The sequence below is a fragment of the Ambystoma mexicanum genome, chromosome 4p, assembly GCF_040938575.1.
Source record: "Ambystoma mexicanum isolate Mex_15411 chromosome 4p, UKY_AmexF1_1, whole genome shotgun sequence".
In the NCBI taxonomy this organism is placed as follows: Eukaryota; Metazoa; Chordata; class Amphibia; order Caudata; family Ambystomatidae; genus Ambystoma; species Ambystoma mexicanum.
The window spans coordinates 470,177,837-470,204,072 of record NC_090927.1 but is presented as its reverse complement, the minus strand read 5'-3'; the positions used below and the strand labels follow the sequence as shown (position 1 = coordinate 470,204,072).

The window sequence follows — 26,236 nt, the reverse complement described above, 5'->3', positions numbered from 1 at the left end:
GTGTTTCTCTCACAGCCAGCTCGGGGCAAGAATAAGGCCTGACTTCTCTGATGCAGGATCAGCTGTCCAAAGTCTTCCCAGCTCACACTTTTCGTGTGACAGTTAAAAGCGCTGGGAAGCACAGTGCCTTTCCCACTAGTCCCCCAGCAGCCCTGGGTTCAGCTTTGTGTCCACCTCATTGCATTAAACCGATTGGCGGTTTATGACCAAGACTAAGGGGAGCCTGGGTAAGGACTGATGTCTCTTAGAAGGTGGAATTTGTGGGTGGTAATAAATGGGGGGTGAGTATAACGCTGCATGCTGTGTAAAATAATGGCTCAAGCAGATTACCTTATATTGAATTCTTTCATTGTGAATACCTTTTTATAAATCCATTGTTTTTAGGTCCACATCCCTTTGCAGGCTGCTACTGCAATCGTGCATTCAGGGTGGTGAAAACAAAGCAAAGCTCCACATATCATTTTGTTTGACCTATTTCTATAACGAGGATAATGTCAGGTTGGTTTCTTATGTGATTTGTGTACCTTTCACGGCATTGACAGAAAAACAAATTATTTCGCTTTAGGAAATCCAACCTTAAATATTTGTGACCTATAATGACCTACGATGACTGGGAAGATATGTAGTGAAGTGCTTAAATTATAGCCTGGGACCAAATACTGATTTGACCCCTATAACGCAATGTGTGATCCTAGGCAAATCATTTAATTTGACTGGCCCTGATCAGCTGACATTGGGTGCCACTAAAAGTGATTTTGTTTGCAAAGTCTCCTATGAAGAAAATACCTCATGGTTTACTAAACTATTGACTTGTTGCATATCAATAGTGAAAACTTATTTTAATGTCTTTAGCAATGGTGTCCTAAAGTACTAGAGACTGATGCCACTGCTTGTAATGTTGTTTACTGTGATGTCGCTTCTGATCATTTCAATCTCTATCATGCAAATTAGGGTTCTGCATATCTTTTGCGGGACAGGTCTGGAAGACCAATTGGAATGTGTATGTGTTGAAGAGCCTCAGCTGTCCCTATTTTGGCTACTACACAGCAACATATTTCTTTCTTTCATGGCATTAAATGTGCCTTTTGCCTTGTGTGAATGTTACAGGCTGCCCTTTTCTGGCTTCTGTCACCTTAACTGAAGACTTTAAATGTGTGCTTTGCAGCAGGTTACAGACTGGCTTTGATTGCATCCAGCAGTGTTATCACCTCTTTTACTATGGTTTGATCTGTGTTAGCACCTTGCTGACAGAACAATTAACTTTTCAGTGTCCGTTTAGTGTTTCAGCTCCCCTCTGGCTGCCTGCCCCATGAGATTAAAGAAGATTCATTTGTAGCCATTCTTATTTAAGCAACCCAAGGGTGCCACGAAGTGTGTCCACCCCTCCTACCTTTATCTAGGGGTCCCATATTTAAATGTGCCCACACAAACCCTAACAAAGGTTTCGCCGGGCGAGTGCTTAAGCTGCTATTTGTTATTCCACTGTGCTTGACTGCCAGCATGGAAGGATGAGGGTGTGTGTGGTGTGGCTGGTGTAAAGAGATTGGGAAGGTGACACCAGGACATGGCAGGGCCTACTCGCCCTTTGTCTGTTTTTTTGGACTACTAATCGGGCAATCCTGAATCGGGTTGTGCGTTAGAGGCAACATTTATTGTGGCGAGCAACTCGGCAGTTGATGTTGGGATTGCTTACTGGTAATCTGTATTACTCCTAGTCCTGCTCTTCCTCTTTGAGGTACTTACTTAAACTTTTCTTCTTCAGGCTCTGACACTTTTTATGGTGCCTAAAGCTCTGCCTTTATTTCTCTTCTTATAGTATAGGCAGATTATGCATACAGGTTTTTTATGGACCCATTGAACGACCTCAAGTCCTGCGACGACTCTACTTTTAAGAGACGGGGGCAAGAATTCTTTGTGCAAGACAAAACCTGCCCTGGGGATGGACTTCCAGGTCTGAAATGCATCGGCACTAAGCTCTGCATCATTGCAATGACAATAGGAAAGCACCCATCAAAGAATTGTGAGGGGGACGGGGGAGGAGTTCTTGTTCTACTGTATTGATTAATTACATCTATTATGGAGTCGTATTTACTACATTCCAGGTGTGCCCAGGTCTGGCGAAGTCTATCATCCGACATTGTCATAAGTTTTTCCTGATTGGGTGTTTATAAGGTTTTGCGGAGGACACTTATAAATTTCAGTTAATTTAAGTTTAACATCTCAGTGGTGCCCACCCCTTCCTTCTATTTTAAAGCTCTACCTTACCCACAATGCCTTAGTTTTACTAATACACTGCTCTCCAACCGTATATCTCGTGGGGTGGGAGCAGTGGGTCATGCACTGTGAGGCGGCGCAGGACTAGAAGTAATATGTAGTAAGGTAAGTGAGGCGGTTGGATGATTTGAGAAGGTAGTTTATTGGCAGCAGAGACCCCGGACCCAGCCAGCTTCTCTGGTATTTCAACGGCTACTGAACCTGGAACCCTGGGCGCAGATAAACAAGTGACACCACCCAGGGTTCCAGAAGATACGCCAATACAACACTTCTCCCCCTTTATCAATAACAACAAAACAAAAGAACAACTCAGATAAGAACAAATGCAAAAGATACACCAAGCACACCAGACACACACTACGCCCCCTTCCTACAAACACACACACACACACACACACACACACACACACACACACCAAGGATAGACTGGAAAAAGGTCACAGTCCATTCGAAATATAATCCCTAAACCTAACGGGCACCCTCTTCTCACGAACAGGATACCTACCACCGACTCGCTTTCATCCACCCCTTGCGGCGACTCCACCACTACCACATCACTCACCACTATTCCTCCCATTATCGGTAGATGTTTTTTGCACAACACTGGCCCCACTGTTACACATTCCTTGTGCAACACTGGCCCCACTAATACACCCCTCTACCGCAACACAATCAAAATCATCCACCACACTAATCGCGCCACTGAAAGCACACGGTTTACCGGCAGTAGGCAACTTGATTTGCATCTCACTACCCACAACCACCACAGACCTCTTGCTCCATCTGGACCCATCCTTCAGTACCACATACCCCTGGCCCACCTTGACCACTCACCCTGCACCCCTCGCAGCGTCTCCCTTCCTGCTTTCCTTCTCCCTCTCACCGGCTCTGATTGGCTGCCTAGGAGACACTGCCTGGGTGTATCAAGCGTGCGTAGCCCCCTGCTTCCTTTCGTAATCCTTGGAAGCAGGTGAGTTTGGCGCTGTGCGTGGTCCCATTGTGCGCTTTATTTGGGGGAAAAAACGGGGCTCGGCCTTGTGTGCCTGCACCCCTTGCAGCGTCTCGTTCCTGCTTTCCTTCTCCCTCCCGCCTCCCGACCCTCCCACTGGCTCTGGCTTCTACCGCCCTCCCCTCCCCCAGCAAACCATGTCAGCCCATTCACCACCCCAGGGGACAGATGGTTTCACAGTGATGAAAAGTCCTGCAGCAAGGGGGGCTTGGTAACGATTGCAGGGTAAGTCTCTGCAAAGTCAATAAATGGGGTCCAGACGGAGACATACTTGACAAAGCATCCTTCACACAGTGCCGTTATTTTGTCAGCAACCAAAATGTCCAATATCTTAACCCACCAAATCTGGGCCACCGGGCCATCAACACACTTCCAGTTTCAGGCAATGGTTAACGCTGCCAGGAGAAAATGCCCAGTAAGGGGGAACAGTCCAGCATCCGTATCGGCCAGAATTCCCACCCGTGGTTCCATAGGGAGTGACGGTCCTGTGATATACTTTATTTCGGAGAGAACCTCCTTCCAGAAGAGGCCTACTTTAGGACACAACCATAGCATATGAAAAAGAGAACCCACAACATCACAACCCTGCCAACAAGCAGCAGAGTAGTCTCTAACAATGTGGTGCAACCTTTCCGGGCTGAGATACCGCCTGTAACAAAATGTATCGGAACATTCCCTGTCTGTGACACCTCTGGAAGATTTAGCATCCTACCCTATATTCTCAACCATTCCTCATCCTCAATGGGCCACCCAGGTCAACTTCCCATTGAGCCATATACAGTAGGTGCACAACTAGGTCCCCTGTGTCCAATAGCTTATGTAACTTAGAGATCCGACCCTGTGACAGACCCACTTGTAATAACTCAAGCGCAGACAGTGGGTCGGTAGCCCCCTTCTTTGTGAGTGGGTGAAAAGCCCAATGCCGCAGCTGTGCATAGCAAAACCATTCAGTTTCCAGCAGATTAAAGGTGCGTTTATATTCGTCAAACGTTATTGGGCGATTGTTCTTGTAAAGCTGATGCAGGTTCGACAAACCGCCTGTTTCCTAAAGCCCCCGCTGTCACGGCCAGGCTGACAACTCGGATTGGCCCATATAGGTTTAAGGGGCCCCATCCTCATTGACACTCCCCACCTGCGTAGAGCTCTCCCCTTGTAATAAAGTGTACACTTAGTTGTTGCTTGCAGAGAGAATTTCCCACTCCTGCCCCAGATATCTCTTACCTATAAAAGGTAGCCGAGTCAAGTCTACTGCTGACTGGGCTTGTTCGATTAATTTCCACTTAGGTTGCGAGCTTTGCTCACCCCAGCTAAGAAAGCTGTGAGGATCCTCACTGGCAATGCCGAGCACAGGTAAAGCAAGCGCAGAATCAGACTCATTTTGATCGCCGCAATGCGACCAAACCAAGACCTTTCCTGGTGTCCCGACCTGAGCAAGTCTTCTGCCAGTTTCTGAAATAGACATGGGAAATTAGCCCAAAAGACCTCCGAGATCCTACCAGGGATGCGCACCACCAGATGGGGGATAGACTCCCGGGTCCATAGTATAGGAGCATTGTTGGGACAGTTTTTCTGAAGTCCAACTAAGGGCTTAGTAAATACCACCCACCCGAGTTCATGGTAGTGTGAACAGAGCAGCCAGGCTTATTTTAGGAGGGAGAGAGGGCTGTAGAATCAGTACAAATGAAATTGTAATACAAATGGCCCAAAGAAACACTATGTAGGTAAAAATACATTATTTATTTAAATACAGGTAGGCCCCGATAAATCCAGGGGTAAATAAGTACTATCGCACATTATATGTAATCACAATTATAAAAACACAACACTAAAATTGGTACACAAACCAAAGTAGAAACGTTATTTGGAACACTTAACAGTAGTTCTAGGGAAGTTAAAACCTTTTCATACACATTCAGTATAGGTCACACCTCTTCTTGGGGAGTAAAAACCAATGGTTACCTTCGCAATTACATTCAGTAATGCAAGGGCAGTAGACCCTACCAGTTGTACAGTGACTCTCTGTACAAATCACATAATTAGTCAACTGGACAATATACTTTTTGTGAACAGTGGAACACTTATTCCAGGTAAAATAAAAACCTATAACTACTTTCGTGATAACACACAGTTCTACTAGGTGAGTAAAACCTAAGGATGTAATATTCAATTAAAGGTGCTTTTGAGATCAGTGAAACACAAATTGAGATAAGTAGTAACTCTGGTAACTTATTTTGGGATGGCACACAGCTAACTCAAGGTACGTAATACCATATACTTTTTTTTTTTCTCACAAGGAGTCCACGGTAGATCTTTTCCAACTATACATGACTGATGTAGGACTTATAGGGGACAGTTAGAACCACAGACCCTAATGTTACCCTTTTACAGAATGACTCAGTTATTCTAGGTAGGCAACAACCTAATAGACTTATTCTGGACAGGCTAACAGCAAGTCAGTGGAAGCAAGATCAGTTGGGGGGGACACTCATACCCTGCAGGAATACTCTGGTGAAACCAACACATTACTTTTGGGAAGAGGCACAGCCTAATCACAGGTGAGTAATATACCTTCACAACTACTTTCTATTAGAATGGCAAAACAGTTTCTAAGGAAAGAAAGATGTTAACCATACTTTTAGGAATAGTGCATCATACATCCAAGTTAAGTAAGAACTTTTGTAACTGTTCACTCTTAGAGTTACAGTTACCAACCAACTCTTTTTGTAAGTAACTTTTAAACACTTATTTTCTTTTCTAGTCAAAAGGCCTAATCCCTTAAGTCTGTCCCTTATTGTTGGAGCATGAGTGTTCTCAGTGGCAGAAGGGGGATCACTAGGATCTAGTGTCCAACAGGCAGTGTCAGCATAGGTTCTCAAGTAGCAAAAGTCAGAGTTCCTTAGGAAGACTGGGCAAACAGGCGAGTACTTTACTTCTAGAGTTAGAAGAGGGTCCAGGGGCTTCACAGGCGACACCCTGGCAGGATTCTAGCAGTGGGACTGGGTGCACTGGATGAGAGGCCTCCCATCACAGAAAACAGCCCACAGCTACACAGAAATCCTAACGGACTTAAGGCAAGTACATACCCAAGTCAACACAGTACCTCAGCATTGAAGATTTTGCAGCAGGAGGACTTCAGGATCTGCAGCCAAATACCCGGTCAGTGGATTCCTTGTTGCGGTGACTGAAAACAAGACCTCAGAAGGAACTTTGCAGCATGGATTGATGAAGTCTCTAGGCAAGGTTTTCCTCATGTATGAATGCAGCTCTGGTGATTTGGTGCCGTTTCAAGGAGCACAGAAGACAGAAAATTGCGGTTGAATTCTTGTCGTTATAAAGGCCCAGCACTCTGTTGAGGGGACCTTTCGGACTCGATTTGTGTCTCTGGAGATCTACCAGGATGGCCACAAAGTTTCAGCGAGATTTGTAATTTGGAAGACCGTGCACTGCCCAGTGGCGCGAGGTCCCAGGGTATTGGGGTATTGCAGCAACGCAAGATCGCAGCAACACGAGGGATGGCTCAAGATGCAGGTCTACTTGAGTCTAGTGGGTCTCACCAGGCTCTGGATCAGGGTCATCGTTTGGGGAGTCCCCAGGTCGATTGGAAGGAAGGGCTACAGCAGGCTCCGGTTACACAGTCGGCTCTTCGGTCGCTGGAAATCGTTTAATCCGCTTTTTCTTCATCATCCTCTTCGGTTCCAGTGGTCGACTGGTCTTCAGCTTCCAGGTTTGCAGTATTTAACAGGAACTACAGCACAATTTCTGCATTCTCTCCCTGCGTTTTACAAGAAGGGGTGGTCTGGTTGTCCAATCAGGACAGCCAGCCCCCCACTGGGATTTGTCCCCATTCAGGCAAGGAGGAAAACAAAGGGCTGTGGAGTTTTGGACTCCTCCCTCGCTTCCTGCCCTCACAGACAGACTGGAGCCTGGGTGGGGAGTACAGTGGACTCCCGCCGAAGATAAAAATCAGACAAAGGAATTTCCCACCCTGGATGTCGTGGGAAGCAACAAGAAAGGACAAGATACTCTAAAATTGCGGGAAAAAAAGAAGACGGGGGGGGGGGCCTTTTTGGTAACATAAGCACCCCTTAGATGCCTGTACTGCAGCTGTGAACACAGCCATTGAAGTTATGCTTGTTTCTGTAACAGAATTGTTCGTTTTGGTGTGAACGGGGGTACATTGTATCTCCCCAGCACTCCACATAAGGTGGGTGTGTGCTGGTTTCAGAAAATAAAATGCGAAGGGGGTCCAAAGATCCTTTCTACCCATGCAAACTGTAGTTCTCTCAAATTTAGCAAAAGATAGTTAAAAGGGGAGCCCCTAGGGCAACCCAGCAACAACAGGCACTTATTGCCAATAAGTTCTTAAACAGGATAGCTTTAAAGTGACACTATGGAGAGTCAAAAAAATGGCATACATAAAGAGTAAAAAATTCTGTGAGTCTGGAAAAAGATTCCCACTCACAGAGGCATTAAAGAAAAATATCCAACTAATAAAGCAAAACGTTCTGGGGTTGACCCTATCGGGAAGATTTCCAATTTCTCTGAAAATCTTACCTAACCAGCATGAGCTCCGATAACACACCTTTCCTGTGGCCCTCAAAGACACATCCAGTCCATGCGATTTATCATAGTTTACCTCGAACCCAGAGACCTGGCCAACACAATCCAACTCCTGCAGCACCTTGGGTTGGGATGAACGGGAATTACTCGGGGTGAGCAAAACATTGTCTGTGTAAAGGGACACCTTATAGTCCATCTCCCCGACCTGGATGCCCTCTATCGCCCCATTAGCTCTAATTCAGCTAGTAAACGGCTCCATACACAAGGTGAAAATAAACTGAGATGACAGGAAGCCCTGCTCGTGCCCCTTGGTAATTGACAGCCTGTGCAACATTGCCCCGTTGACCCTAAGGCATGCAGATTGATGTTGGATTGCCATCATCCTTTCTCCAGTCCACCCTGTCAAAAGCCTTATGAGCATCCAGTACAATAATGCCCAAATCTGTCTGAGCGTCTCCCCACTTCCAGTAGGCTCAGAACTCAGTGCACATTACCCTGAGCACTACTGCCCTCAATGAAACCCGTCTGATCGCTACGTCCGGTAAGGACATCAATCATATGACGAGCCAACATTTTGGAGAAAAGCTTAGTCTGTTAGTGGGGTAATTGGGTGATACGAGTCGCAAAGTAGTGGATTAATGCCTTGCTTTGGAATCGGAACTGATGTAGAGACTTCCATCGAAGGAATGACCCTTCCAGAGGACATGAAGGAATTAGAGGTCTGGGGGGGGAGAGTGGGCCGGGGGTGGGAACTAGGTCTCAACATTTCTTGTAAAAAAAGGAGCCGTAAATCCATTGGGACCCGGATCCTTATCCTTCAGGGTCTTGATTGCTCATTCCACTTCCCCCAGCAAGATCAGCGCCTACAGAGACTCCCAATCCTCACAGGATGAACTGGGCAGTTGCGCGTCTCTCAAATATTGGTCATCACGTAAGGCTAACACAGAGTTCCGGCCTTGGAGCCTGCACAACCTGGCCACCAGGAGGTGATTGGCTTGATTCCCATTAGCGTAATTGAACTGTTTGGTTTTTAGCATTGCCTGAGCTGTCCTGTTAGCCAGATGGGCCTCCAATTCCTTCCATGCCATCCTGAGTACACATAATGCCTTGTGAGACCCCAACCTCTTGTGCTCATGTTCATCTCAAGTAACTTTACTTTCTAATCCCACCCTAACCAGCTGCCTCGCTCTAGTATAAGCTGCAGATTTACTGATGAGCTCCCCACTAACTACGGCTTTCATAGCGTCCCACACAATGTCTCATGGGGGACCAGAGTTTTTGTTTTCCCTAAAGTAATTGGAGATGAACTCGCCCAGCTCTCTAGTTAACGCAGGGTCTCTAAGCACTGGGTCATATGACTTCCATGGGCCTCTCGGGCCTATCCTGCACTGCCAGAGACACTGACAGAGGGGCATTATCAGACAGGGTGCGCATACCCATTTCAACCTCGGACACACAGGTATCATGCACTAGGAATAAGAATGAGAACCAACCTAGAGAAACCCCCCATGAACGTGTGAGTAAAAAGAGAAATCCTGTCCTCCCTGTGAGTCAGTCTCCATGCGTCGTCTAACCCCAATTCACAGGGGAATAGGCTTAAAGCCAGTGTAGTGTAAAGTCTAACTTGGTTGGGGGGGAGATTCTTGCCCACTAGGGGGTTTGGTATCCGATTGAAATCCCCACCTAACATAACTTGCCAATCAGCAAAAGGGAGCACCTTGAGTAGAAAGCTTTCCAGGAATAAGTCTTGGCCCACATTTGGGACATATAAGGACACCAACGTGAACATCTGATCCCACAACAGGCCTTTAACAGAAGCATAGTACTCCTGCGGGTCCCGAAGGACCTTAACCTTCGAGTTCTGATCTGCTCACCCACCAATATGGCCAGCCCACCACGTTATTTTTGCCTCCAGAGGTGACAAACTGGCACTGGTGTGCCCTAGGTTTCATAAGCTTCGTATCCTGCACAAGCAGGTAGCTCTCCTCTAGGAACACAATGGAAGAATACATATTAGTTTGCCCAGCACAGATTTCCTTTTCACTGGGGAATTCAAACCTTGTACGTTCCTGTGCCCATCGACATGCGGTCCTCCCCCTCAGCATCAATCGCTACATTAGCCAACATTTTCCCAGCAAGTCAAAATGCCCTCCCCATCACCAGAGCCTGAACTGCCCACACATTAGTTTCGTAGAGTAATTGTCTGATCCACAGCAAACATTTATGAACAATCCTCCCTCCCCCTTTCCCCAACTACAAACAACGCTCAAACATGAGCGACTTCCAGACATCTGAACCCTCCGTCGGCAACCCGACTTGGAGGGCGACAGTAGCCATAACTAAGCCCTCTCCCCAGAACAACCAATCCACAAAGGCACCCCATCCGATTCAGCTCCCGGAGAAACCTCACAACAGCAAACAGGCTACCCCTCAAGACCCCAGATTATTCAAGTCTTTCTAATTGGCCCCTTCACCCGCCTCCCCCCAGAGTTACAAGTTCTACATACAACTATAATTATTAAAGGCAGACATTTAGTTCACAGCTGCCGTGAAATCATTTGATTAAAATTACGCTCAGTGAGTATTTAGAAATTACTGATGGGGGTGGCTTTGCCATATAAGCTTTAGGCCAAAAGGTGCCATCATCAGCATGTCCATAATTGTCAGTGCAGTTATTTGCGACACGTTCTTATGGCACAGAGAAGAGCCTTCCTCCTCTATGAAACCATGTTAAAGCTTACTCCAAACCCACCAAACGTGTTTACGCCCACTATTGGATCAGAGATTGTCAACCTTTGGAACTCCAGATGTTTTGGACTAAGACTCCCATGATCCCGCAGCATTCATTAAACTGGCTTTGGCTGATGGGAGTTGTAGTACTGAACACTTGGAGAGCCAAAGGTAACAGACCGCCAGGGTAATTAACTAATCTTTTATAACGCACTTAATACCGGAGACCAGTCTCTAAACGCGACACTGTGATTCGAATCTCTGTTGCTCTGCGTTGTCTTGCTTCTAAGTCAAATGTGTTGCACCGGAGCTATCCTCCCGGCCTTGGTACACTGTTGAAAGCTTGTCCAACCGCACGGCATAAGTTTAGGGTACACATGGTTGGACGGGTCCCATTTCTTTTATTAGAGGGCGGATGCCCTTCCACCTTGTATATTTAAAGAGAATTAAAAAATGTGTCCTGCACTTGAAGTAAACCGTGCCAAAGTCCGGATTCGAACCCTGGGCGCATGGCTCGGAGTCTCAGCCACACGACTACATGAATACCTTATAATGAACTGATGAAATGCCTCATATTGACATTCGTCTATACCAAACCTGTTTTGCTACAGATACGTAGATCAAAAAGGTGCCCCTCTTTTATACTTGGCCAGCAATTTTCTTAGAAATTCTGTTCTTTGACAAATGCTTATTTGTCATGCACACTTCAGTCCTGCATACGGTGCAAGCCTCACTGTGCCTTCAAATACAGATGTACATGTTCTACCAAACATTGCTGTACAACAGCAATGTTTGGTACCCAACTGAGTTGTAATGAAGTTTTGAAGTTTGATTAACTTCACTGTTTAATTTCTACTGTAATAGAACAAATCTCTTGTTCAGACACTCACTCATTTCTGGCTGAGACTTAAGAATTCTTTCATTTTCTTGAACATAGCGTAAATATTGTTTGTGATCGCTCTTTTGTAGACTCATAACGTCTGCACCTGAAAAGGTACCAAAGCGGTGGAGAAAACGTATTAAGTGATCATTTGTGACTGCTTAGTGGCCTCCACAAGGATTAATCCGGCACTAGGCAGAACACATGTTTCTGTGTTTGTAGGCACAGCGAGGCTCTTACGCAAGACTAATTAAAGTACTGCAACTTACATACTGCTGGACATGTGCGGTTGATGGGATGGATGGGCTTGATGGGATGGATGGTGTAGGCAAAAGTTTAAAAGTACACTTTTAAATTTGTCGGTACCATACCATCTCAACTGAAGTAGCCCAGCAGCCAGCCAGCCAGTCTATAAAGCGCAATGGCGCTTTATTTAGTCCTGCATAAGTAGGTGTTAGGTAAGATTGTCATAGCAATGATACAGCTTCCTGGCCTGTGCCAACCTCAGAACCTTTTGTTTTACTGGTGGATTCTTTTTCCCTATACCCTAATGCATCTAAGAGGGCCATTGGGCGATAGTTCCGAGGTAATTTCCTGTCACCGTGTTTGAAAATTGGGACCAGTATTGCTGATTTCCAGGTCATCGGGAGATGATTGTATTCTGAGATGTTGAACATCTGTATACACACGTTCGCCCAGGCTTCCGTCTTCCTTTTTTATGATGGCATTACTTAAGCCATCTGGGCCAGGAGCCCTGGAACTATTCACTTGAGATATGTGCTTCACAATTTCTTCATAGTCCCATCTGATGTGCCATTTGTCTTTGTTTTCCGATGACAGGTCTGTCTGTTTCATTTCTTTTCTGGTATAGTGCATTAAAGTAGTCTATCCATTCTGACTCTTGGACATCTATGATGAAGCGCTCGTGTTGCTGGTTTCCGTTCATCAAATTCCATAACTCTGGAATTTTTGTTTTTCGTCGCTTGAAGCATGCATTCTGCATAATTCTGCACTAGAGTTGCCTGAAGGTTTTTACTCCAATTGCTATATTGTTTAAGGCTTTTGGACATTTTAATGGCATCCTGCCGACCCATCTTTGTGGTCACTTTTAAATTCTTGCGCAACTGTTTTGTCTTTACAATAATTTGATTGTTATATGCATGGGCGTGTTTCTGTCTTTCATTTAGTCTCTTTCTATTACTAGACTTGTAGGGTATGAGAAGCCATTCCTAATCAAGTTTCTCCATCTCGGTCTTCCTTCAGGTAGAGAATGCGTCCTTCAATCCCTCTATTTGAACATCACTTATGCATAATCTATTACAGCCAGTGTTGAGTTAAGGGCAGCTATTGTATGTTTCTTCGCATGCTTTTTGTTAGTCTTCCATGTCATTGTTGTTTTGTGATGATTGCTGTGCGTTGCCGGGATGATTGTCATCTTTTCGGTTCTATCTATTAGCGCAGTTGATGTGAATATGTAATCTAGGTGCGCAATTGATGTGCCCGTTGACCAAGTTGGCTTAGCCGGTATACGGTTTTAGTGTTTCATATAGTAATATCATGTCTCTTTTTTCCATTTCTTTTCTCCATATTTGCGCTTTAAGTTTTTCAATTGGGATTTTCGTTCCATTAGGATAAAACGGGTGAATATTCAAATCGCTACATAAAATAATTTGTAGAGCGACTTGTGTCTTGACTGTGCCTCGTCTATGTTATCACTGTTAATGAACGCTGCATCATTTATGGGTAATGTGTTCCAATATATATATAATCATAATCCCAAGTCTCATTCCCTTTTGGTTTCCCATTTCTTTGAATTCCTTCTGATCATTTCTTTTTGTTCCAACATCGTGAATTGTATCCAGGGATTAGGGTTATATGAATCTATAATTTCTAAATTGGTTTCTGTTTTTATTAAGGTTAGTAGCACTGCAGGAGGCCGTCCTTTTTCTCTCATTATAGCTGGATTCATGTAAGTTATGTATCCATCGCATATTGGCTGGTAGTGTGTCTCCAAGAGACATGTATACACAATCTCGTATTTTGATAGATCATTGTTTACATTTCTAATCAAATGTGCCGAGCCTCTAGTATTCCATGAGCATAGGTAGTAGGTCGAGCGCTGATTTATTTGTGATCGTTATGAGGACATGTTTCTTTGTAATACTGTGTTCACTTTTCGTACCTCTGTTTCATGTTGTTTCTGATGTATTCGGTCTGCGATTTGTCCCCTTCTTTCCCTTGTTGGGGACCATGTACAACTCGTCGACTGGCTCCATTTACATTGGAAGCCACGGGAGCGGAGTTGGCTAGAATTTTCCATTGCTCTCTCTAGGGTTTGTCGTGATTTAAAGTGGACACTGACCTTTTCCGTTATTTTCTCTTGCATGAATTCAACCCATTTAATGTCTCCAGATTTAATAGGTTGTAGTTGAGGTATCGCCTGCGATAACCATAGACAGTTGATTCTGTTCAAGAGTAGCCCATTGTTGACCTGTCAATTCTCTTTGGTGGGGGGGTTTAAGTTGAGCCCAAATATACATCCATATTATTACATTAATTATTCTTAGAATGTCGGTATAGTGCTGATAACAATAACGTTGAGTTTCAATTAATGTTATCTTGTTTAAAAATGGCTGCCATTTGTGCTGGATTATGTCTGTGTGTTATGATGCTGTGGTGATGTCAACGACATTCCATGTGGAGTGTTGATGGTCGTTTGGAGTGCTGGGTTCCACTGGTGTCAGTTCGACTTAATGTGCTGGGCTGGATGGATGTCCCAGTGCTTTCTCTACTTGCTAACTAAGAGAAATAAACCTACATGTAAACTACATACCTTATGGTGTTCCTTATTGGAAAGGAGGCCTAGTTTATATTACTGGCGACGAGGATGGTTCTGGTGCTGCTGGGAAGGGGCAGCAGGTGAGAAGTGCTGCCTTCCAAAGAGACATCCATCCAACAGCAAGAAGCTGCAGGCCGGGTGGTGCAGTGAAAAGTCAATCCAGGGTCCTGGTCGGTCATTCTGCGATTACCCTGCAAGCCGGGCGGTTGCAGAAACAGCAGAGGTGCCTAACAAGGTGGCCCTGAGGTGTTTGGAAGTGGGCACGTTGTCGTGTGTCCAGATGTTAAAGTTGTGGACGGCTGTCATCTGAGTAAAGGGGATGGCTGTCAGCCAAGGGGCCCAACCGGACAGAGGCGGTCGTGTGAGCGGAGGCTGCCGTTGTGGAGGTTTGGCAATCCAGAGCGGGAGAGGGAAAGACATCAGGATCTCTCGGGCAGTCGGGAAGCCGAGGGGGCCGCTTGTGGTGTGCAGGACTGACATTTACAACGAGCCGGTAAGACAGTGTGCAGGATTGACATTTAACACGAGCCGGTAAGACACAGGCTGGTGTGTAGGCCGGTACGGTCTGTGTTCTGGCCGCTGCTGCTGCATTTGTGGGGTACTTGGTGCAGTGTGGATGTCCTTTGCAGTTGACATGGTAACTGCGGGAGTAACGGACGTTGAGGTTTACTCCTCGTTGCAAGAGTACGGACTGATGACGTCGGTGGAATGGGGGTGTATGTTCCAGCATGGAGGGCTGGAACGCGACGCTACCACGGCATTCCAGCATGGAGGGCTGGAACGCAATGCTGCCAAGGACGTTTGTTTCGAAGTCCGACCGGTGCTGCGAGAGTGTTGCGCCATTGAGGGGCTGGTCATGTGGACTGCTGGCGAAGATCGAGCCAATGGGCAGAGTAATGGAGAAATGGGAAAGGCGTGGAAAGGGTTCTCAGGCCATGCGGATTGCTCTGAGGATGGGTCCACCCAGTGCGTGGATCTCAATGGACACTTCATGTGTGCTCCGGGGTGGAGCTGGTGTCGGGAATCTTACGTCCGGTGCGGATATTGGTGCCATACTTATGTGTTGCATTGGATAGACTTGGATCCAGATTCCTGGGGACACATACAACTTGAAGGATGCAGTGAATCAGAGTTTTAGTTGGAAGTAGGTGTTGGGTGAGGCCGGTGTCTACTGTTAATGCCGTTGTTTATATGTTGTGGCCTCCGGGGTTGGTAAGGACATGGGTTTGGGCTTTGGATTAATGTTAGCAGTTTAAGGCCCGTAAAATTATGTACTACTATTGTGTTTATGTGGTGGCCTAATGTTTAGGAATTTTTTCCTTGGGTTTGCATATTGGACTAGTGGGTGGGTTCATGGGCAACATTTGTAATGTTTGCAATGTTTTTGCAGGATGGTTTAATTGGACATGGGGGTGTGGGGATGGCTCAGGGACTTTAGCGCCATGTCATATTTGCATGTATTTGCCTTTTTTGATATTTTATTTCTATCACGGTCGTACACAAGTGTTTCAGAGCGCGACAAGGCAAGGGAGGGGAACAGGGGAGAACAAAACAGCGATCTTACTACAGTGACATTGAGAGCGCGCTAGTGCATGGGAGAGGGGGGAGGGGAAAAGTGCATGGAAGGGGGAGAGGTGGAAAGTGCGAAGCAGAGGAGAAACAGATAAATAACAATAAATAAATAATAGAGGCAACAAACAGTGGTAATGCAGCCAGCAATTTGCAAGTGCTAGGTTTACGGCAGCAGACAGGGTAGGTCTGATAAGTCCAGGAAGAAAAAGGGTGGGCTGTATGGGTACAGATACAGAACCCAGTGCAAGGGGTGGCCCGGAGGCAGTGCAGGAGGGTGGCAGGATGAGCAGGTACTTGGGCCCAAAAGACAGAGGGTGGCCAGGTGCATGGTGCCAAGAGAGAACAGATCAGCAGGGGAGAGGGGGAGCGAAGGCAGAAGAAAAGAGGATGGTTTTGAGGTGCTTCCGGAACCAGAGATGGTTCTCCTCAAGTTTTAGAGTGGCAGGGAGGCTGTTCCAGAGGGTGGCCCCAGCCGAAGACCGAGATCTACCCCCAGCTCGTTTCTTAGAAAAACGACTTACCCTGAGTGAGTTGGAGGTAGAGGAGCAAATAGCTCGAGAGGGGAGGTATTTGCGGAGGGATAGCTGAAGGTATTTTGGACCCAGGCCCCAGAAAGCCTTGTGGACAATGCAGAGGGTTTTGAATTTAATCCTTGCATCCACTGGGAGCCAGTGGAGAGATTTCAGAGCTGTAGAGATACGATCCCAGGGCTTGAGGCCAAGGACAGGTCTTGCAGTCCTGTTCTGGATTAGTTGCAGAGGGCGGAGAGTAGAGGCAGGTAGATTTAGAAAGAGAGCCTTCACTCCATGGACATGCTGGGATTGGTGCAGGGACTTCAGTGCCAAGGATTTTCGCCAAGGATTTTGCAGTTAATGTTTTGCATTTCATGGATATTTTGGGGTGTGCGCACAGACTTTGGCGCCATAAGGTTATCTATATGATTTTCAGAGGATTTAATTGCTGTCCCATGTGCATTTTATGGACAGGTTGGGGTTGGAGCAGGGACTTTGACGTCGTTGATTGGTTATTGTAGGGCTTTGTGTTGTCCTGTGATGTAATGTGTGTTTGTAGGGGCATGCCCCCTGGTCATATTGTTATGGGGTGCTGTCCGGTTATTTATAAGGGGCAGTGGGGCAAATGGGGTAATGAGAGATGCTGCCTGGTGTTTTGAGGGGCAGTGATGCTCGGGGGGGGGGGGGGGCAGTGATGTTCCTTAATTGGTGCTGCTCATGTTTTGGGTTTAGGGCCAGCAGTCGTGCTGTCCACGTGGTGATTGTATGGGATAGTGAGGTGATGGGTTTTAGGCGGTGTGAGGTGATGTTGATTTAGGGCAGTGTGGTGCTTCCTGGCATTTCAGAAGTTTAGTGAGGTGCAGAGGTTTTGTTGTGCTAGGACGGGCATGAGTTGCATATATCAATTTTAGGGAGTTATTTTGGGGTGGTCTAGTGAGGTGTTGCTTCCTAGTTCTTTTAGAATAGAGGGGCAGATAGTGCTGTCTCTTGTATGTTAAGGGGCTTAAATGCTGTGGTTAAGGGGCAGTGAGGTGCTTTCAGGTTTTGGTTTAGGGGCATCTAGTGTGCAGTGAGGTGCTGTCTAGGGTCCGGTTAGGAGTGGTTAGTGCTTTCTATATGCTGGCTTAAGGGGCAGTGTGTGATATCTGTTTTGGTAAGGGGCAGTTAGGTGCTGTCTGGTGGTTTCTATGGGGCATTGTGGTGCTGTTTATGTTTTGGTCAAGGGGCAGTTTCGGGATGTCTGGTGGTTTCAAGGGGAAGTGAGGTGTGTTTAGCGCTGTTCATGTTTTGAGTTTAGGGGCAGTTAGCTGGTGCTGGCTGGTCATTTTGGGGGCAGTTGGGTGCGGTTTGGCCGTTTTAAGGGGCAGTTAGTGCTGTCTTCTTTCGGGGTTAAAGAGCAGTGTGGTGTTGTGTGTTTCAGGAGGTGCTGTTTAGTGCTGCTCATGTTCTGGGTTAAGGGGCAGTGCGGTTATGGTTATATGTTGTGGCTAAGGGAAGAGAGGTGCGGTCTATGTTTTGGTTAAGGTGATGTTTGGTTATTTTAGGAGGTGCAGTGAGGTGCTGACTAAGGTGCGGTCAGCAGTTGGTACTGTCTAGTTTGGGGTTAAAGGGCAGTGTGGGGCTGTGTGTTGTTTAAGGAGGTGCAGGTGGTGATGCAGTCGCAAGGGAAGTAAGGTGGTGGTGTTGATTTAGGGTAGTGAGGTGCTGTCTAGGATCCGGTTAGGGGTAGTTAGTGCTTTCAATATGCTGTGCTTAAGGGGCATTGTGGTGATGTCTGTTTTGGTAAGGGGCAGTTAGGTGCTGTCTGGTCATTTCAAGGGGCAGTCGAGCTAGCTGGTCAAGTTAAGGGGCAGTGGGGTGCTGTGAGGTGATGGGTTTCATGAGGTGCAGTGAGGTGTTTGGTGCTGTTCGTGTTTTGGGTTTGGGGCAGTGTGGTGCTACTTATATGCTGTGCTTAAAGGGCATTGTGGTGATGTCTATGTTTTGATAAGGGGCATTTAGGTGCTGTCTGGTCATTTCAAGGGGCAGTTGAGCTAGCTGGTCAAGTTAAGGGGAAGTGAGGTGCTGTGAGGTGATGGGTTTCGGGATGTGCAGTGAGGTGTTTGGTGCTGTTCATGTTTTGAGTTAAGGGGCAGTGTGTGCTGCTTATATACTGTGGTTAAGGGGCAGTGAGGTGCTGTCTATGATTTGATTATTGGTTAAGGGACAGTTGGTGCTCTTTGGTCATGTTGTAGATGGTGTCTAAGTTTTGGTAAAGGGGCAGTTAGAGCTGGCTGGTCGATTTAAGGGCCAGTTAGGTGCTGTGAGGTGATGGGTTTCAGGAGGTGCAGTGAGGTGTTTAGTGCTGTTCGTGTTTTGGATTTGGGGCAGTGTGGTGCTGCTTATATGCTGTGGTTAAGGGGCAGTGAGGTGCTGTCTATGTTTTGGGTTATTGGTTAAGGGGTAGCTAGGTGCGGTCATTTTGAGATGCTCTCTAAGTTTTGATTAAGGGGCAGTTAGAGCTGGCTGGTCATTTTATGGGGCAGTGAGATGCTTTATGTTTTGGTTAAGGGGCAGTTAGGTGCAGTCTGGTCATAGGTAAGTTAGGGGGATAGTGTGTTGCTGTAAGGTCTGGTGATAGGATCAGATTTCTGCCAATGTTCTTGAGCGGTCTGGTGGTAGGATCAGAGTTCTGCTAATGTGCTTGAGCGGAACACAGGTTTGGGGCTTTAGCGGGTTGATAGCTGAGTGGGTGTTCAGGCTTTGGGAAGGGCCTGTAGTGTGGGTTTTAATTTGGTGTTGTCAATGAAGATTTTGGCTAGATTTGTGGTGTGGCACAAGGGCTCAGATGGAGTTGTTTCTGAGATGGTATGAGTCATTTAGTTCTGTGTGATGATTGAGGTGTTCATCCATTTTGTGGTTGGTGGTGTTATGGGTGTTGTGAGGTGTTAGTGAAAGGGAAGGAGATATGTCATAATCTGTGCTGGATTATGGCTATGTTTGTGTTATGATGCTGTGGTGATGTCCACGACATTCCATGTGGAGTGTTGGTGTGGTGATGTCATTGACATCCTTGTGGAGTGTTGATGGTCGTTTGGAGTGCTGGGTTCCACTGGTGTCAGTTGGACTTAATGTGCTGGGCTGGATGGATGTCCCAGTGCTTTCTCTACTTGCTAACTAAGAGAAATAAACCTACATGTAAACTACATACCTTATGGTGTTCCTTATTGGAAAGGAGGCCTACTTTATATCAAAGTACTTTGTCTCTCGGCTCTAACTGGTATCCAACTGCAATAGAGTGATATAAGAACCTTGGGTTCTCTGACTTTGTGTATTTGAACAAGCAGGTGTAAAATGCATAATTCGAACGTAAACTTTGACTGTAATTAATATGGAACTGTGACAATAGATTACGTTTCACTCTGGCTATTCTGCTTGTTGATTTTGTGGAAAGGTTTGATAGCGGGAAAAGGAAGGGGCTAGATGCATCTAATGTCCAAGTCAATTTATTAGAACCAGAATGCTGGTTTTCATCTTTAACTGGCCAGTAGAAATAAACCGGCTGCCTTGCAGCTAAGAGGTTAAGCTTTCGATTAGTAGATCTTGGGTGTGATGTCATGTTTGTTCGCTGGTTGGCAGGCAGTGACCTGGCAGCATGTCCTTTCTGGGAAGGGAGCAATTATATCCTATGGACTGCATGAGTGATAGTAGGCGGGACCAATGATTGTGAACACTTGTCAAGGCCCGGCAGAAGGAGCTGTTTGAGGAGAAGGTGTGAGGTAATGTAATGGGTTGAAGACAGACTGACGGAAAGGATAAGGCACTAAAACAAATGCAAACGAGCAGAGAAAGCAGTATGGATGTCAGTAACCCTTTAGCCAGGGTAGTTACTGTGTTAGTTCCCATAGAGGCCAAGTGAAATCATGGCAGGATGTCTGGTGAAGTGGAGGAGAGTAGTGGCAGCTAGGAACTTACTTCAAAGTTCATCTGTTCAGGTGTACACTGTACATAAGAGGGGGGAGCGTTGCCCCTCACACAGCTAAAAGGAAAATCCCAGCTTAACATTCATTTAGTACCTCGTCTCTGAAGGTGAGGGGTGGGAATTAATCTTTGGATACCATGTCTCAGGAAAGGGTCATCCCACAAGTAACCCAGTTGCAGAACTCCAGTGACCCTAAACTACACTGCACACGTTGACCGGGGCCCAGGTGAAATAAGTGGGAAGCATGAATGGTACTTGCCATTCCAAATTGGGGACTAATGTGAAGACAGTACCTTCTAGGGCACATCACTATGAAAGTAGAACTTCACTATACTATCTTGGATCCAGTGTGTTTGTAAATTAATTGCCCGAATTATAGCAGTTGTTTGTGCCATTTAAAAATGAAATAAAGCAACATGACCATCTTGTGTGCTGTTGGATTGCCTGCTTGTGAATTACTGCATTTATTGAAGACCAATTTAGGGTCCTGTTCCCCATTAATCAATAGATAGCAGCACTTTATTGTGCATCAAGTCAAGGGAGACCTATCCAGTCTGTGTGGGGGTCACCGTAAAGGGGCCATGCATCGAACTCCATAGACCACCATATCTCCTGTTCTTGCATAGGGGGCAGTGGGGTTGCAATCACACCAGGGGGTGGGGAGGACCTATGATATGCGTGAGGAACATGAAGTGCACAAACAACGCTAGATGGTTGTTAGGAATGAGGTCACTATTGTCTTCTGATGGAGAGGCTGCAAAGGCCCACTAATCATGATTGCAGCCTGTTAACCAAGCATACTGAATATGAATTGTATATATTGCATAACTCAAGCTTCCACTGTGACTTGCAGTGTGCGGTTTGCTTGACTGGGGCGCTGAGCTAGGGATGCACTTGAAGCCAACTTGAGACCAGCAGAATGCTCCAGCAAGCACAGTCTGTGTATGCTGTAGGCCATTATCCTGTGCTTCCATCATGTACTGCTTGGGCCTTTTGCACAGGGTAAATCCATCCTGTTCACTTATTGGGAATAAACCTGAAGTCATGGAATTTGAATTCTGAACCAATGGTTCCAATTTAATTTCCTGCCCACCACACTACAGTACATACTGTGATATAACTGCTTAGTGATTTCATTTTGCAAAGGTTGATGGAAGAATGTTTCTAAACTGCGTTACTTTTTACAGCGGAGCTGGACAAGAAGTAGGAAGATCATGTATCATTTTGGAATTCAAGGGAAGAAAAATAATGGTATGTCTTATCAGATTTACCAGATGCTCATTTAAGTAGATGGAACTAATATATTATATTGTGTTGAGCAATATTTAAGTGCAATGTTCAATGGACAGACCCGGTGTTTCATTATATTGTGTTGGTCACCCAAGGAATATCCTTGTACCGCTCCTGTATTTCCTTTTCTGCTCACCCACACCTAAAATCCATACTTTGCAGACAAATGCTGTGCAATTTGCATCCCTGGAAGCTCTCTTGTCAATGTAAACATATGTGCAGAAGTAATTCCCAAGTCAATGACTGTATGTTACCTACCCCACCTTTCATTTAGCTGAAAAATGATTGATTGGGTGGTAGTTCTGCAGTAAGTTTTGGTTGGAGGAATGCAGTGAGAAGCTCGAGATGTAAAGATGTTGTGCTGTTTCGGAGTTCTGTGGATGCTTTTGTTGGTGGTTGGAACTACCGATGGGGGTTTGGGATGGAGAGGTGGACGCCAACCAGAGACCAATCGACCCACCTGTATATTTCCCCGCCTTTTCTATCCTGGTGCATTCCATTGAACACACATCTGCTTGTCGTAATCTTGCACAATCTGCTATTTGCTAATCTCACAAGAAGAAAAATCCTTCAACTACCTCAAGTTTCCATAAATTATTAAGGCCATCTATGACGCATCTTGATTTTGTATGTAATCCAACAACCATCTGTTACTATGTTCACTAATGGTTGGTCCACATCGTGTTTTAGAAACAAGCTGCATTTGTGCTACATATTTTTTAACTGTCTTCTCCGCTTGGCTGCGATAGGCTGTGAGATTTCCAATGACCACAGATGAATTGTCTGCAGTGAATTGAACATCTGCATGCTAAACTGATGCAATGATGGGGTTGTAATCATTAATGTACTTGGAGGCTTAATCTCCTGACGCCTTAATCTCTTTTGACGCTATATGTTCTTGGGTGACTTGCCATGAATGTCTAGAGCAGTCCTCAAAACTATATACCTGGCCTTTGGGAATCAAGATTAAATTTGCTGTATAATGTTCCTTTGTTTCTGCATCAGCAGTATTTTCCATATTGTTGTTGGGAGATGTCCTCTGTTGGGATGACGCATGTCATTTATTTTTCAAACTCACTTTCATGGCCAAATTTGGGAATGTCTTTAACCACAAACTCATACAATTATGTGGTGCTCCACTCGACTGGTTTTCTTTTGTTCTACCCCTCGCAGCGGAGGGTAAACTTGCTTGCCATGGTACTTTTCATCTGCAACAATCGGTGGTCAAAGTAATGTGAAACTTTCACTGATAGAGTACTGCTGTGCATGTTCTAATCGGTTCCTTCATTCCGATTTGCATTACATAGGAAGTCATGCAAAACATTGTATGCTTATGTTGCACAACAAAGTGTAGTTTATCTTTGGAAGTAGTTTGCTAGCTATTATGCTCATAAAATGTTATGAGCTACACCCTAGCATAAGGTTGCCGGTTAACTTTGAAACAAGATATGAAAAATGAACATGTTTTTACAGAATCTTGGATTGTCTGAGTACATGCTAAGAGAATGATAGTATGCTTATAAACTTATTTATCATATATTAGATATAGGGGAAAAGTCAAGTTATTTTGAGCAGGGTACACCAAAGTTTTCCCTCCCTCACTCTCCAGTAGGCTCCCTCCACTCTAACCTCTGTGTCCTTAAACCCCATGCCTTCAAGCTAGGTAAAACCTACTAAGACTAGCTGTAGGTGGGGGCCTAAATGAAAAAAGCTTTCCGACTCTTCCGGGGTTCTTTTATATGTGCCATAATTTATGGCTCTCCAGGTTTCTCAATCGGAAAGGGTTTCTTGTGCTTGGCACTCTTCTTTTGTACTGTTCTCTTTCTGGTTCAATTTCCTCCACATCTTCCATTGGTTCCTGTGCTCCCCTGTGGGCCAATCTGTCTCTAGCCTTTCCCCAAGGGCTGGGTTACACGTGCAAAACTATATAATAAAACAAAATACTCGGCGCCCAGCCCCTTTCAGTCTCTGTAAGCAGCGTAGCAGTTGGGTGCTCGGGCTCCTCGTTTTCCTTGTCGCTTTTCACATGTACTGGTGAGTTTTGCTTCCAATTTGATTTGTGGAGGATTTGTCTCTTCCCCTGCCGTCTCTTCTGACTGTTTATTTTATGCTGCCCCATCGTTCACCTGAGCTCTCTCTGGGGTTGTTAGGATGGGTGCTGGGTGGCTGTGTATCAAGAAAAATCCCAACCCATTCTATTTCTTTTACCCAGTCCATTCCCTTGGTCCTGTCTGGATGTTCCTGACTGTGCCCAGGTGTATTCTGGGAGTTGCTGTCCTGAAGGACAAAAGAACTCTGGCCAGAACAAGTACTGGGAGGGAGTCTGAGACAAAAGGTTGTCCTCACATTAACGTCCAAGGCATGTGAGGGGGTTTCAGGGATTGGGCCCGAACCCCAAACTAAAGTGAAGTTTTCAAGAGGGGATAGGGGCCCGCCTCCTATCCTGGGGTGGCAGGTCTTCCAGAGTGGAACCCAAAGCCATTCTTACCTCAGCGGGGGAAGGTAGCAGTTGGACGACCCCGTGCCTGTGTTTGCTTGGCCAGTACCACTGTTAATCACCCCATACCTCTGTGTGAAGATGCTGGCCAGTTTTATTTCTTGCACTTCAGGCGATTCCATAAACTATCCGAGTGGATCGCCTACAACATGGCAACCCACCAAATCCTGCAGACGGACCACTCCTGCAGTGATCATTATAGGTGGCAGCAAGTAACACTATGTGCCGCTTAAAACCAATCTGAATACGTCCATAGAGACACCAACTATGGCACAGCTCCCTGGTACAAAGAAGCGTGGATCGGCTCCCTGATATGAAGTTGATAGTCATAACCTGTGATTCGGCTGGGGTGTAGCCTTATCCAGTAAGGGTTACCATTAATCTTGTGCGGCAAAAAGAGGCTAAGCCTAGCCCCCTTTTAATGTATTCCGATGCCTGCAACATCTCCGGGTGGGGCAGAAAGGGAAAGATTGGCCAAGAAAACCAATGGGAGAGACCTCATTTGAGAAGGAGCAAAAACCTGAGGACAGGAAGGTGTTGCTTCTTCGAGTGTGGTCTGATGAGTAGGAGACCATGTTTCCCGAAGGAGCAAGGACAGGAGTGTGGAGACGATTTTCAGAGAAGGTGGGATATTGGTTGGTGAGAAAGTGGTACTATGTGGTCAGTGCGTGTATGGTGGGTGAGCGAGTTCATAAGGGGAGAGTAAGCAGTGGGTGGAAGGTGTCTGAGGAAGTGAAAGAAGGGTGAATGAGTAGTAGGAGGCGGTGGGACTGTTGGAGGGAGGGGTCTAGGGGGGAGAGGGTGTAGGATGGAGGGAGGGAAGAGGCAGACACGAGAGAAGATAGAGCAATATAGGGAGAAACACACCAAGGCGTGACAGGAGAAGGGTAACGTGGGGTTTCAGTGTTCTCTAAAGGGTTGTGCCCTCCGGAGTAGGGCAAACTTAGTAAGTCCCAGAGCGATATTGGATAGATAAGGAGATTATATTTAGGCTCTGCCCACCATAAAGCAAACAACTCAAGAGTAGAGGAACAAAAATGGATAGATCCTAACCTGTGGAGTAGAGATGCCTGGGTTAGGGAGGATTTTGCTTCCTCGAGGGTAGGGAGAGAAAGGAGGGGTCGGAGTGGGAGGAAGAAAAGAGATGGGGCTAGGAAGAGGGAGGGGTTTGTGATTGTATGCTGCAAAAAGTATGGGGTTGACAACCTTTTCAGTAGATACTGCATGTTAGGCAAGATTGTGTGCAGTACCCTTTGGGAGACTACAGATACCTTGTCCTCCTGGTAATAGGGAACCTAACCTTTGGTATCTGTCTGTACTACACAGGTTGTTAGTGTGGCTGAGCAGCCAGGCTTATCTCAAGAGGGGGTCAATGTGAGCTGTAAGGTTGTAAGTTTCACAGTGACCGTTATGCAAATAAATACTTATACTCAAGGTTTCTTGATTAAACAGTTATTAATTTATTTAACAGTCAGTTCTATAAGCCTTCTTCAGAAGGGAGCAAAACATGTAACCATTATAATAGACTTCAAAACACTCCGTTTGTTTAAATCAGATGATAACCCATTGGGGATGGCACTCAGACACTTCCTACCTTTTAAACCTTCCAATGCAAAGTAAAATAACCCTTTCCTGGAGGAAAGGCAAAAGTGCAATCTCAGAGGTAAGAAGAGTCTCTCGGAGCCAGGACAGTCCATGTTAGTTGAACAAAGTCTAGGGGAGCTGAAGATCTTCTTTGCAGGTAAGTGAAAAGCCTTGCACAATGTTTTTAGAAACGTTTGTAGAAATAAGATTCACTTGAAGGGCCACAAGCTGGGAGGCTTGTGAAGGACAAAGCTGCAAGCAACTCTGCACTGGCAACCAAGACAAGTCTCAACTGAGAATAAGTGAGGCTACACAACAAGAGGTAAGTCCTCTTAGGTTTACAGTATCTTTGGTTAGAATAAATGGTTCCAGCTGGCTTCTGTTCCTGTACAGCTCTGCAGATCCTGTTATTCCTGGGCCTCAGTCGTGGGGACAAGAGGGAAAACGTCTGGGGACTTCTGCACTGCAATGTGAAGGTCGGCGGCAACGGGCAAACTTCAATTCATCAGCACTTCACGGTTTCAGCTC

The 26,236-nt window shown here is 45.9% G+C and overlaps 1 protein-coding gene across 2 annotated transcripts in view; it reads left to right on the top strand.

The window, feature by feature from the left end:
* Positions 1 to 26,236, top strand: part of CPSF3 (cleavage and polyadenylation specific factor 3) — a 421,648-nt gene that overhangs the window by 2,053 nt on the left and 393,359 nt on the right. Inside the window, exon 2 of one of the 2 annotated variants that reach the window (XM_069606000.1) lies at positions 21,525 to 21,588. The exons of the other annotated variant lie outside the window; for it this stretch is intronic. Within the exon in view, the coding sequence (XP_069462101.1) occupies positions 21,525 to 21,588 (64 nt within the window). The remainder of the gene's footprint in view (positions 1 to 21,524; positions 21,589 to 26,236) is intronic. 2 annotated transcript variants of the gene reach the window in all.